The 13,651-nt window shown below is 37.8% G+C and overlaps 3 protein-coding genes across 6 annotated transcripts; 1 reads left to right on the top strand and 2 right to left on the bottom strand.

The window, feature by feature from the left end:
- The first annotated feature begins 683 nt into the window (after positions 1 to 683).
- LOC109193007 (beta-galactosidase 8-like) lies at positions 684 to 5,667 on the top strand. Of its 3 annotated transcripts, XM_019343765.1 has the most exons (19): positions 684 to 978; positions 1,148 to 1,335; positions 1,429 to 1,524; positions 1,721 to 1,833; positions 1,923 to 1,989; positions 2,072 to 2,164; positions 2,271 to 2,414; positions 2,514 to 2,602; positions 2,679 to 2,784; positions 2,867 to 2,954; positions 3,074 to 3,192; positions 3,385 to 3,549; positions 3,659 to 3,837; positions 3,938 to 4,047; positions 4,113 to 4,336; positions 4,423 to 4,524; positions 4,726 to 4,937; positions 5,017 to 5,359; positions 5,442 to 5,667. In XM_019343765.1, the coding sequence occupies exons 2-19, from the start codon at positions 1,159 to 1,161 to the stop codon at positions 5,547 to 5,549; spliced, it is 2,535 nt and encodes an 844-aa protein (XP_019199310.1). In that variant the 5' UTR covers positions 684 to 978; positions 1,148 to 1,158; the 3' UTR covers positions 5,550 to 5,667. The 3 variants fall into 3 exon arrangements, with proteins under 3 accessions (XP_019199310.1, XP_019199311.1, XP_019199309.1); XM_019343766.1 differs by lacking the exon at positions 1,148 to 1,335; XM_019343764.1 differs by having other exon boundaries at positions 684 to 1,335.
- LOC109193009 lies at positions 5,661 to 7,612 on the bottom strand. Its single transcript, XM_019343769.1, has 2 exons — positions 6,930 to 7,612; positions 5,661 to 6,441 (listed from the first exon to the last, which is right to left on the bottom strand). The coding sequence occupies exons 1-2, from the start codon at positions 7,432 to 7,434 to the stop codon at positions 5,720 to 5,722; spliced, it is 1,227 nt and encodes a 408-aa protein (XP_019199314.1). The 5' UTR covers positions 7,435 to 7,612; the 3' UTR covers positions 5,661 to 5,719.
- Positions 7,613 to 9,306: 1,694 nt separating this feature from the next.
- Positions 9,307 to 13,247, bottom strand: LOC109193010 (probable pyridoxal 5'-phosphate synthase subunit PDX2). 2 transcript variants are annotated; one of them, XM_019343770.1, is made up of 7 exons: positions 13,057 to 13,247; positions 12,825 to 12,952; positions 12,095 to 12,182; positions 11,542 to 11,615; positions 10,868 to 11,059; positions 10,019 to 10,116; positions 9,307 to 9,651 (listed from the first exon to the last, which is right to left on the bottom strand). In XM_019343770.1, exons 1-7 carry the CDS (start codon positions 13,106 to 13,108, stop codon positions 9,531 to 9,533), a joined length of 753 nt encoding a protein of 250 aa, XP_019199315.1. In that variant the 5' UTR covers positions 13,109 to 13,247; the 3' UTR covers positions 9,307 to 9,530. The 2 variants fall into 2 exon arrangements, with proteins under 2 accessions (XP_019199315.1, XP_019199316.1); XM_019343771.1 differs by having other exon boundaries at positions 10,901 to 11,059.
- Positions 13,248 to 13,651: the final 404 nt, after the last annotated feature.

The raw sequence follows: 13,651 nt of genomic DNA, 5'->3' as shown, positions 1-13,651 counted from the left end.
GAGACTTATGTCATCTCATCCACATCTCAATAGGTAGATATATATTTTATTACTATACTTTAATGTTTTAATTTGTGTGAAATAACTAAATCCAAAAAAAAAATAACATTAATCTTCTTGCCAAATATCATGTGATTTGACGACATCAAATTAGCTTACATAACAAACCTTGGCAATTTATATCGTGCACCCGGGCAGACATTGCATTGTGCGCCCTAGTGCAAAACGATATCGGTTTGCATTTTTTTTTTTTTTGAAAATTCCGTTTTTTCGTGTTTGCGGTTAACTTGTTAAAAAAAATCATGTTTGAAAATGTATATAATTGTATACTAAAATGTACATAATTATATAACAGAATACACATAAACTTTTAACTGTTAAAAAAACTGTGTGTTCGAATGTACATAATTGTAAAAAAAATGTACATAATTGTATAAAATAATGTACATAATTATATACCAGAATGTATATAATTGTATAACATAATGTACATAATTATATAACATAATACACATACACTCTGTCACGACTCCCCACATAACTTAACAAAAAGACATCGTTTTGAGAGACAAGGGACGCACAGTGCTATGTGCACCATGGTATTGAGTATAACGATTGACAAACCTAGGGATCTTGCAGTGCAGCTTTATTACATTTTTTTTTTTGTTTTTTTGTTTTTTTTTTTTAAACTTTTAAATACCCATCTAGCTACTAATATGTGATTCGGACGCATGGAATAATTTGTCCCAGTCGCCATTTTCGCAGTAACAGACAGTAATCAAAGAGTGAGCATAATATACAGAAGTTGCAGAGGAGGAGGAAGAAGATGACGTCGATGACGATACAGTTTGTTGCGACGTCGTCACGTGAAGTGTGGATAAGATGCGGCGTCTTACTCTCCGGCACAACCTAACTAATGACAACCTTAGCGTCTTGGAGTTAAGCAACGCCTAACACAAACACTAGAAGAGAGTTAAGGTATCCGCTGAAGCAAACAACTAACCTTAAAAGACAAACAGTACAGTGCTTCCAAGAAACCATTCACTTTTTTGTGTTTTTTTGGGGAAAAATCCCAGTTTCATACACAAGCATAATCGCCATTATAAATATTCGATCACTCGAGGAAACGTTCTGTCAGTTACCAAAGATATTGAGATAATGCGAGGAGGAAAAGGTGCAGTGGTGGTGGGACTGGTGGCTCTGCTGCAATGCTTGGCGGCGATGACGACGGCGTTTGCCGCCACCGTGACGTATGACCACCGTGCATTGGTCATCGACGGCAAGCGGAGACTGCTGCTTTCCGGCTCCATTCACTACCCTCGCAGCACTCCCGATGTACATTCATTCATTCCCATCTCTCTCTCTCTCTCTCTCTCTCTCTCTACATAGTATGTATAATAACGTTGTTTTATACGAATGGGAATGCAGATGTGGTCGGACTTGATACAAAAATCCAAAGATGGAGGTTTAGATGTCATCGAGACTTATGTTTTCTGGGACTTGCATGAACCATCTCGTAACCAGGTTCTATTTGATCGAATGTTGGTTATTATTTTCCATTTCTGGGAAATTTCTAGTTTTAGATATTTGGAATCTTGCATTTAGATTAGTGATTTGAGCTTCTCTGTTTATTATTATTAAGCTTACTAGTTGAGATTTGAAGCACAAAATTGGATAGTTAAAGAGTACTGATATATGAGCTGGTGACAAAATTCTGCAGTATGATTTTGGAGGGAGGAAAGATTTGGTCAAGTTTGTGAAATTGGTTGGGGAAGCAGGTTTATATGTTCATCTCAGAATTGGGCCTTATGTTTGTGCTGAGTGGAACTATGGGTAAACATTTTTTTGCAGAATTTTATAAAATTTGGAATTTTTAGTCCTTTTTTCTGGGTAATCTGAGAATTTTACCTAATAATGAACAGTGGGTTTCCTCTCTGGTTGCACTTTATACCTGGAATTGAACTTCGAACCGACAATCAGCAATTCAAGGTTTCCATTTCACTTTCGGTTTTTGAGACAATAGTAGCTAAGCTAGTTTTGGTGTTTTAACAAGAGAGTTTGTGTGTTCCAGTCTGAAATGCAGCGATTCGTTACCAAGATTGTGGACATGATGAAGCAAGAAAAACTCTATGCATCTCAAGGCGGTCCGGTTATATTGTCTCAGGTACTATATATCTAATTGTGCTGGTTTCTCTGATCTATGCAAAGCAAGTAACGATTTTTGGAATGTGAATTGATTATCTGATCTATTTATTGCCCTTTTTCTGCAGATCGAAAATGAGTATGGTAATGTTGCTTCGAGTTATGGTCCTCGTGCTAAATCGTACATCAAGTGGGCAGCAGATATGGCTACTTCTTTAGATACAGGGGTACCCTGGGTTATGTGCCAGCAAGCCGATGCTCCAGATCCTATTGTGAGTTCCTTCCTGGCTTTAGTATATATCGAATTTTGATTTTGACAACATTGTTCTGAAACATTTGCAAGTTACTGATTAAACTTTGGATGGTGACAGATAAATACTTGCAATGGGTTTTATTGTGATAATTTTAGCCCTAATTCCCCGAAGAAACCAAAAATGTGGACAGAGAATTGGAGTGGATGGTAAGCATTCCTTTAAGATATGAATTATATATCTTTAAGTTATTTTTTCAACTGGTTTGATTCTTTGGAATATTAGGTTTCTTGCATTTGGTGGTCCGGTACCTTACAGGCCTGTGGAAGACCTCGCTTTTGCAGTGGCTAGATTCTTTCAGCGCGGTGGAACGTTCCAAAATTATTATATGGTACTTTGTGTTTTCAAATGTATATACCTTATAGTTTATGAACATTTTTATCTGTGAAATAAAATTATCTTTTGCTATATAGTATCATGGAGGAACTAACTTTGGTCGGTCCACTGGAGGGCCCTTTATCTCAACAAGCTATGACTATGATGCTCCGCTAGATGAGTATGGTATACATACTTCTCAATCTTTGATATAATATTATTATGGTTTTCTATTATAATGTTAAATTAATCTGTTCTTTAGCATCTGGTAAAAGGGTTTGAAACGATTTTATTGTGTACTGCAGGCCTTCTAAGACAACCAAAATATGGCCACTTGAAAGATCTGCATAAGGCTATAAAGCTTTGCGAGGAGGCTATGGTTGCAACCGATCCTACCACCACTTCTCTTGGCTCGAATTTGGAGGTTCGTAGCCACGAGGAACCTTTTTATAGTCTAGGATTATGGGACATATATATATATATACGTTTTAATGTTGTTTTCCATCGAGGCTATTGTTTTCTCCTTTCTGCATCACATACCTCATTAGTACACTAATATTACCAAACAGAGCTTATAACTTATTAGTAGCTTAAAATGAACTGTTTCGTGTTTCAGGCCACAGTGTATAAGGCAGGATCAGGGTCGTGTTCTGCCTTTCTAGCGAATTTTGGTACCCAATCTGATGCAACGGTTAGCTTTAATGGCAATTCGTATCACTTACCTGCTTGGTCCGTGAGCGTCTTACCCGACTGCAAGAATGTGGCACTCAATACTGCAAAGGTTCCACTTTCATAAGAATCCCGCAAATTTTCTCATATATGTGGTTAATTAATTAAGTCATCAAAAGACGATTGCCCGGAGTCTCAAGTGTTTTACTTTGTGGTGACAGATAAACTCTGTTGAAACCATCACGAGATTTGTGAGCCAGTCTCGAGTGTCTCTATCTGATTGGAGCTGGTTTAGAGAACCTGTCGGGATTTCTAGCAATAATGCATTTTCAGTATCTCGGTTATTGGAGCAAATAAACACTACAGCTGACAAGAGTGATTATCTGTGGTATTCTCTAAGGTATATTGGTTTTGTTCTCAAAAACATCATATATATCCGCAAATTATAGGTGCTTCTGTTGTTTTGGATAGATGATAACTGGCTAGGCTTTAATTTGCAGTATTGACATCGAAGGCGATGAGCCATTCTTGCAAGGTGGATCTCGAGCAACTCTTCATGTGCAATCACTTGGCCACGCACTTCATGCGTTTATTAATGGAAACTTTACAGGTAATAATCACGTTTTCTACCAAGCATTTGTGATATCGATTAAAGAACGTATTAGTGTTTTCCAGGTAGCGGGAAGGGCAGCAGCAGCAGTGCTAAAGTTGGAATCGATGTTCCTGTCAACCTCGTACATGGGAGAAACAAAATTGATCTCCTAAGTTTAACCGTTGGACTACAGAATTATGGAGGGCATTACGATGTACGAGGGGCAGGGGTTACTGGTCCCGTGCAGTTCAAAGGTCCCGATGGTAGCTCAGCTACTGATCTTTCCTCGCATCAATGGACATATCAGGTAAAAAAAAAAAAAACTTATCTCGTAGTTTAAAACGTTAAATGGATACGTGTATTGCTTTCCACTTATCGTTTTCGAAAATGCAGGTTGGGTTGAAAGGTGAAGAATTCGGGTTGTATAATGGAGTTTCCGAGCTCTGGACATCAGAATCTAGTTTACCAACAAACCAACCATTGACATGGTACAAGGTAATACTTAGGTTGTTTGTTTGGAGTTAGTTATTAAACTGTCATGTTTTGTTTTGTTTTCATATTCAATATGTGGAGTGCCATTTTCACTGTCACAACTGATTTTATTTCTTCAAACAATGCCTATAACATTTAGAAAATCGAAATGGGATAAGAATGTTTGAAAGCATTCTAAAAGGTAAAATTTTCACATTGTTTCAGGCAAATTTTGATGCCCCAGATGGAGATAGTCCTCTTGCCATAGATTTTACGGGGATGGGGAAGGGCGAAGCGTGGGTAAATGGTAAAAGCATAGGACGATATTGGCCAACTTATATTTCTTCAGATGGAGCTTGTACTGATTCTTGTAACTATAAGGGGCCGTACCACGAAAAGAAATGTCTCAGGAATTGCGGAAAACCATCCCAGACCTTGTAAGGATTTTACTTAGTTATAACTTACTGTGATCACTATATCGTTCGTTCTTAAAACCGAGCTGCATAACTTCTGCAGTTACCATTTGCCTCGTTCGTGGCTAAAACCAAGTGGAAACGTCCTGGTTTTACTCGAGGAAGTGGGCGGAGATCCAAGCCAGATATCGTTTGCAACTCGAGAGATAGCAAGTGTATGCTCGAGAGTTTCAGAGTCTCATCCGAGCCCTGTAGACCTGTGGACTACAGGTAACGAAGGTGCCCCCCGAAAGCAATCTGGACCGACCATGTCCCTCGAGTGCCCTCTTCCTAATCAGTCCATTTCTTCGATAAAATTTGCGAGCTTTGGCACTCCTCATGGGAGTTGTGGAAGCTATAGCCATGGCCAATGCAGTAGCTCCAACGCTCTTTCCATCGTACAGAAGGTTCGTTAAGTCCAACTTTAATTTTACCCTCACTTAATCTTGTTCTTATTGATCTTCACTTTTTACTCCCGAATTCTCACAGGCTTGCATTGGATCAAGAAACTGCAGCCTGGGTGTCTCGATCGATACATTTGGTGACCCGTGTGTGGGGGTTACAAAGAATTTAGCTATAGAAGCAGTCTGTACATGATGGGGTAGAAACTAGAAAACTAGAAATAGTATCTCCAAATAAAGAAAAGCATATTCATTACTTCTTCATCAAATCCAGCTTTTTAATGACAATTAGAAAGAATTTCTTTATTCTTTAATCTTTATTAGTACATTTATTGGTGATCAAACATTATGTTATTATGATTATTATTATATTGTGCTAATCCCAGAAGGTCTTTGGAACCTGCAATGCTTGCAGAGAGGCGAGTAGAGCGATGGGGTTTGGTATTTGTCTTCCCCGCCCATCATAGGCATAGGCACGCCTCTCTTGACCGGGCTCTCGTATCCTGGCTGGTAAGTCTTGCCCAGAACGCCTTCCACAGAATCGGAGAGGGCGAGGAAGTTGAACTGTGTTTCGAGGTGAGCAAAAGCATTATCTGCAGGTATGTGGTAGTTGTGAGACCTGTTTTCTTGTTCTCCTATGGGGACAACCTTAGCAGCCAATTCTAGGAGCCCAGAGACTGTGAGTTTAACTGTGTTAACATCATCTGTTCTCTCAACCACCACTGATCTTGCTTCTCCTGTGTTGATTCTCCACTCGGCTTCCCCGTCTGTGGGGACGTTTATGGTCTCCCCATCCCACTTCACCATTAGGGAGTCCACACTGTCATCCCATTTTGAGACTCTCTTTGCTGCAAGGACTAGAGTGTGGGAATCAAACATGACAGCAAGTGCTTGAACCCAGGTGAAATCGCGAGTCCTCCCTTGTGGTCTTGTCCCTATCAAGTGGGCATTGATGTGGAGGTTGTCATCTGAGACTATTGCAAAGTCTGCCCCTTTTGCTCCATGGAAGTAGAACATGACTCCATCGCCCCCCACGAAGCGCGGGTCGTAGCACAGAGAGCCATAGCCACTGCACTTTGGCTTTCTCCCTGCAATGATAGATCACAAAAAGGAAAGAAAAGATTGGTGAATTGTCTAAACTCTTGCTGTTGGGCCGAGGCCGGTGAAGGGCCAAGTACAGCACCAGGTAGTTCTGAAGGGCCAAATCCAACACCAGGTGGGCCTGAAGGGCCAAGTCCATCACCAGATGGCCCTGAAGGGGTCAGTTCAGCACTAGGTGGACCTGAAGGGCCAAGCTTAGCACCAGGTGGGCCTGAAGGGCCAAATCCAGCACCAGGTGGGCCCTTCAGTGGGTTTGAAGGGCCAAGTCCAGCACCAGATGGCCCTGAAGGGTCAGTTCAGCAGGTGGGCGGTGGGCCTGAAGGGCCAAGTCCAGCACTTGCAAGAAAATAAAGTTGTGCTTTCGCTACGAGCTAGAGTTTTTGGCGTAGTGATAAGCGCTTGATCCTAACAGTTAAATTAGTTATATAGCCTTTAAACACAATTGAAGAAAGAAAGAGAGAAAGAGAGAATTTACATTTGCAGACAGCTTCACACTTGCTACCACAATTGATAAAGCACCCCTTCTTCTTCTTGTTCTTCTTGGGCTTCCTCTCAGGGCACTCAGCAGGGCAGGTGAGTGTCTTGTAGTAACAAGCTCCCTTCGCTTTGCAGAAGGCCCGTTCTTCCCCCGATTTTGGCACTTTTGACAACATTTTGTAGTGCGTAATATCTTTATCGCTCTCCTTATCATTCCCATTGCCATTCCCATTACCATTATTGCCATTTCCATTCCCACTCCCATTGTTGTCATTCCCGTTGTTGTTGCCATTGTTGCCATTCCCATTGTCGTTGCCATTATTGCCATTTCCATTCCCGCTCCCATTGTTGTCATTCCCGTTGTTGTTGCCATTATTGCCATTCCCATTGTTGTTGCCATTGCCTTTGCCTTGAGACTGGGCTATGCTAGCTTGCAAGAAGAGAAGCAAGAGAGCCAATACAAGGCACAATCTTTTCATATCCATCTTCTTCATTTCAATCATCCAAGTATGTTACCACTTGAATGATGTTTATGTTCTTTTGTTTGATGAATGCATGAAGAGAATGAGAGTTTAAAGGGAATATATATAGGCTAAAGTCATGCAACTTTATCTTGCAGTACAAATCAACAGCTGGAAAGCTCCATTTTTTGTGGAAACAATTACTGAAAACCAACTTTAATTTCTTCAACTGGGCAACTTTAATTTCTCTAGAAGTAAAGTATGTCAACTTTCTTAATCAGGCTCGCAATTGAAGTTTTGACTTTTGAGATTCCATTTTATGAATGAATTCCTTCTCCCCTAAACAATTAATAGGGTAAATATGGCCGAAACTCGTGGCTGAATGGGTAGAGTATAATTCTTGTACTTGAAGGATACGAGTTTGATTTTTGTCAACACTTTCTTAATTGAATTTATCGAGTCAAATTTTATCCATTACAGTGGTTGTGCGTTTTCTTATCACCCAAAAACTAATAGAATCGATAATAAACAATAGTTAAATTTATGAAACAATAGTGATATATGACTCAAGTGGGAGGATTGAATCGTTTAAGCATAAGAGAATCGAATTTAAACCATTTGAATAAAGTTACTAATTTATACAAAGTTAAAACATTGAAGATGAAAAATAATACCTCTCTAAAGTAATACAATTTACTTCATTAAAGTGCACTCTTGAAGGAAAAGAATGAAGAAAAGTTGGCATGCTATATATCTCAATAATGTACTAAAATAAGTTGTGTCAAACCGACCATACATGACGTTAGAAGCCAATTTAGGGTTGCTCATATGCTGCCTTTGCTTCATAGTTTAGATTATGATATAAAAATGTAAGTGGCTGGCTTTTGGTAGTTTAAGCGCCATGATTTCGATTGCTAATTTTGGATTCAACTTTGCTTAAGCGTTGTGAGACGAGGAAAATCTGTAATTACTATATGAGGATGTGCACCGATAAATTTTATTTTCGTGTAATAATTTGTAAATCCGCACAAGAGAAGTAATTTATATTAAAAAAATCTTGTACGGCAAGCTCGACAGATAAAGTGTTGGCCAAAATCAAACTTGTGACATTTTGGTATGAGAATTATGTTTCACCTACTTGACCACCATTTTTAGCTAATGAATTTTAATTTTACAAGAAAAGGGCCAATTTTGATTTGGTGTTTTCTGATTTTTTCTTTTTTTTTTTTTAGTAAGGTACAGAATGAATAATCAAATATTCAATATTTTTTTTGAAAACATCAAATATTCAATATGATTCCACAAGGTTTGATTTTGTTCAAGTAACAAATTCTAGCTAATGGAATGAATCATCTGATCAATCTAAAGATCATTTGGATTCTATTTTTTTTTTTTTTTTTTTTGAAGAGAGATCATTTGGATTCTATTAGAACAAGGATTTGGAATACCACATTGATCAATTAAATAGAGATTTAACAACTAAAAAGATGAATTCCCTTGGATCTTTTATTTCTTCAAATGAATCAAAAAGAGAAAACTAGATCGATGCCTGAAACAAATTTATGAGTATTCCTCAACGTCTCAACTATTCAAGGAACATGAAAATTGATGATTAATCACTTGTTTTACAAAGAAATGGAATAATTTCTTGGGAGTACTCTACAAGATGATTGTATTGGCATTACAAAGTTTGTTTTTTTTTTTTTTTTTAATAGTTTGAGAAGATGCATTGAAAAGTTGAAAGTTTCATTTTATTTGACATTGATGAATTTTTTAATCAGAAGCATGTTTTTCAGTGACGATTTACCTTCCAATGTGAATTGCTTCACAATATAAAGATGGTAATGAATTTCTTGAGACTTTATAAACTCTAATATATTTGGGCTAACAAAACAAGATTTAGGAGTGTATCCATTATAAGAATTAGGAATTTAATTTAAAATTTCTAATAAAGCAGTTTGCAAAAGATACAATTTGAACATCTGCAAAACTAATAAATGTAGAAAAACTATTACGAGATTGCAAACAAGTGAGTTGAATGATAAATAGATAAAGAAAAGAGCATTTTTACAACCTATTTTATCTTATCATTCATCATATGATGTGATTGTATTAATTCTCCTTTTCTTCTTTTGCTTCTATTGAAAAACAGGAAGATCAATTTTTGGTCGTTCATAAAAGCTGGAACCTTCACCAGTTGTTGTGATGATACTTGATGTTCCTCCAAATTCAGGCACCATTTTCAAAAAGTAACTATGCCTACACAACAATGAAACTCCCCCAGGTTAGGCAATATATATGGTACAGAAAATTCTACCATGCTAGTCCAATATTAGAAACCGTTACTAATAGAGCTGTCAATGCGAGCTTGCAGTGCGAGGCCCGCCAGAGCCCACCTTTGTGGCGGGGCGGGCTTCGCCCCCCTTAGGTCCGTAGGGATGGGCGGGGGGCCGCCATTTTTTAAATTTTTTTTAAACTATGTGTCTATGACTTATTAATAATATGCAGTACAATACATGATTGTACTAGGTACGATCAACAATATAAAAATTTGCTATATAGAACGTTTAGAATCTCATCCCCCTTTGATGAACCCCCTAAACAGAAGGGAAAAGGCAACACATACCACCGTGTATCAGCGGTCAGTTCAGGGTGAAAAGCAGTAGCTAGCATGTTCCCTTGTTTTACAGCAACGATCACTTTCTGCTCAGACTCCGCGGATTCCTGAATCATATAAAACAATTAACGATTGGTGGAGGCAGAGTGGCAGACATCTTGAGTGTATTAGGAAGTAAGGAAATCAAAGAACATCATGTGCAGCAATCTAAGCTCCTAAGTGGTACTTTCCATGCATAGCATGTTAGATCATGATAAATTGATAATGGACCATGGTGAAAGAATTGCATAGGACTTGCACCTTGAAGTTAAACACCAATGATTAACTAAAAGCCTCATTTCATGCACTACAGATAAAATCCCTTAAGTTCCTACTGAATACCATGCAGAGATGAGTTCAGGTGCTTTATTGTGCTTTGATAATGAAACTGAACAAGGAACTATAAGAGAAGATAGTAGTTTAATTTGTAAATACTCTAAAAAATCCACTTTCATATTCTCACCCTCATCTCTCCACCCCCAAAACAGATTCTTTTTACTATGCAAGATGGCAGTCATGTTTTGGCATCTGGATGCAATATTATGAGCAAATAAAGCATATAAAATATGGAAATGTGAACCCTTGTTAACTTGCATCATAGAACATGTGTGGGAAAACAAAAAAGGATAAAAATGAAAAATGGTGCACCTGGAGATCAATGCAAAGATATTCCATTTCTAACTACACTGGTTAAAATAGAGTGGTGAAGGTCATAATTGATGATAACATGAACATGTATACACAGTTCACAAATCTTCAACCAAATGGCAAGATGACAAGTGAACCGAAAAGTGCACAATAGTCATGGAGAGAGCTCACTAGTTGCTCTTCAGTAGAAGAATGAGAACTGACAGTTATCACAGATGAGGCTGGAACATCTGCCAGAATCTCAACATCTGGGCCTACTTCAAGGATTGCAGGCGCACGAATAAAAACAGCACGGAATGTTGGAGGACCACCTTCTTTGGCTGCAACTTCAGGAATAGCGAGCTCGGTCTCAAAGCTTTGAATCTATTTGACAATGGTATTGTTGAAATAATAGGTTAAGAGTTCTTGTGTAGGTACCATCAAGTGTAGTTTCATCCACAATGCATTAAAATAAAATCAAACTATCAAAGTGGCTGAAGAGCAATTATGACACAAGTACAAATCAAAAGTTTTAACTGACCTATTTATATTCCACAACATTGTGAACTAAATTTACATAGCAGAATTCTTTGTTAAAATATTTTTGTGCTATTCTATTAAATTGGCAAAACATATATGCATCACATTTAAATTAAACTATGGTATTGGGGGCATGGAAATAGTCTGTTAAAATTTTAAGAAGTGTGAGATCTTCAACATCTTTATATCTTCCTTTGCTTGTTCCTTCCAAGTCAAAACATGTGAACTATATGATAATATTTACCAGTCATTTATTCCTCATAGAGTAAAAAATACTTCTTAACTATAATAACTTTCAAAAGTAGAAGAAAGTTTTTTTGAGTTACCTGGCTTCCGAAAAAGTTTCGATGAACAGTACAATCGAGGCCACCAATGAGTTCCTGCCCTCCAGTTTTCTGCCCTGAGAAGGAGAGTGATAGACTCCAACATGTAACATTTAACAAAAACCAACCATGCCATAAAAAGAAACAAATCTCCAACTTCTGGGAATTCAAGCAGATAACAAAGAATAAACTAGTATATGTCATGCAACAGAAGAGCTGAACACAATTATAATCCTGAGAATTTTTTAAAAATTAAAATGTCTTAGGATTATACTACTACCAACATGTTGGCAAACCATGTGTTACAATGGTCTTTTCTAAAGGGAAAAAGAAAGCCCAGAAGTTCAAAATAATGAAAATAAATGCAAGCAATGTAGCAACAATTAAGCAGAGGTAGTACAATGCATATAGTAAAAAGGGATGTATGAAATTCACTTGAAACAAATATGTGCATTATCTTATATATTTCCAATAACATTTGACTCAGGAGGGCAAAGTGATAAACAGTTTACTGGCATTCTCTGCACAACAAGAAATATTTAAAGTAATCACTCACCAACTGCTTTATCTGCCAAGAAAATAAGGCCTGCACAAGTCCCCCATACTGGCTTTCCCATTTTCACAAACTCGCGCAATGCAGGAAACTACAATTTTAACAACAATTAAACTACGAGAATAATCATTCCATGACATATATTCATATAGGCATGAAAGTCAAAAATAAGCAAATCAAGAAAGTTGAATAATGTTACACAAAAATATGACCCTTTGGGAAAATAGGGGGGAAATTTTGCAAAGTTTCAAGTTTCCACCTTCTGGCAACACCCTCTCCATTCATAAACTCAAAAGAAAGTGAAAGGAAAAACTGAAAATGAACCTCTGTGGCAACCAAATCAGTACGTCATGTTCTCAGTTAGATGATAAAGCATCCAAAAAAGAGTGGAATCGGATATAGGATTATAATAGTCATTTTTATTTATGTTCACAAAATGGATTCCCCCATTCTTCCATTTCTTGGGCTGTGATCAAGTCTTTCTGGGTTTGGTTCTAGAATGAAGAGGATAGAGGATTAGCACTTTAGCAGCTCTTACCTCTGTTCCTTCTAGCACAACAGAGAAGTAAAATTCTAAAGTTTGCACACTGTAAGGCTACTATTCTTTCCAATGGAATTATGAACAATAAAAAAAAAAATCCTGGAAGATGCATACGCAACCAATCAACCCAATATGAATATGGGCATATAAAATACAAGTTTGTGTATGAGTAGAAGGGGTAAAGAGATAAACCAGGTTGTGAAACTCGGCGAGCTTAGCCATGGTGGTGCTTTCACCGCCAGGGATGATGAGGGAGGAGACACTCTGCAGCTGCTCTGCCTTCCTTATTTCTATTCCCTTCACTCCAAGCCTCCTCAGCGCTGCCCAATCAAATTATACAATCCATTCTCAGCAAAACAGTTGGTTCATCCATCCATTCATTTTACAGAAAATCCATTGGTGCGAATTCAGAGATATACCATACCTGCTATGTGTTCGTTGAAAGATCCCTGTAAAGCTAGCACCCCAACTGCCATTTCTTCCCTCTGCCCTCTCCGCGCCAACAGAATGTGAAAGTTTTGTAGAGAGAGACGGCGCTGTTATGGCGAAGACGACAACCAGAAACACGTAGAGTGCTTTCCTTCACGGAATATTGAGACCAGGAAAAAGGGAAAACAAAAACCTACTCCCTTTTTCTTTTCTAACTTTTATGTTATTTTAAATTTTAAATTTTGATGGCCGCAGCCTGAGCCCTCCCCTCCTGATTCCCTCAAGACTTCAAGTCTTCTTCAGACCTCAAAGGCGGTTTTTAACTAGGTAAGGTACCAAATTTAAAAAGGATAAAGTATTTTTAAAGATTTTTGAAGGCGGTAGAGTCGTAGAGAAAGATTCTATATCTATAGTTGACTTATAATTAATAGTTTGTAAATACAAATGTGTTAAAATTTTTAAACCCTAATCCATTGTATAACAATTAGGTGGAAGCATCCCCAGATAATGTACACAAATTTATATAGAAGATAAATTGTAGGGGTTACAATTTTAGCCAAATTTAAAACATTTAACTTGTTTGGTAAAAT

This window comes from Ipomoea nil, unplaced genomic scaffold (genome assembly GCF_001879475.1).
Source record: "Ipomoea nil cultivar Tokyo-kokei standard unplaced genomic scaffold, Asagao_1.1 scaffold1834, whole genome shotgun sequence".
Lineage (NCBI taxonomy): Eukaryota > Viridiplantae > Streptophyta > Magnoliopsida > Solanales > Convolvulaceae > Ipomoea > Ipomoea nil.
The sequence above is the reverse complement of the archived record's forward strand: the minus strand, read 5'-3'. Positions and strand labels throughout refer to the sequence as shown.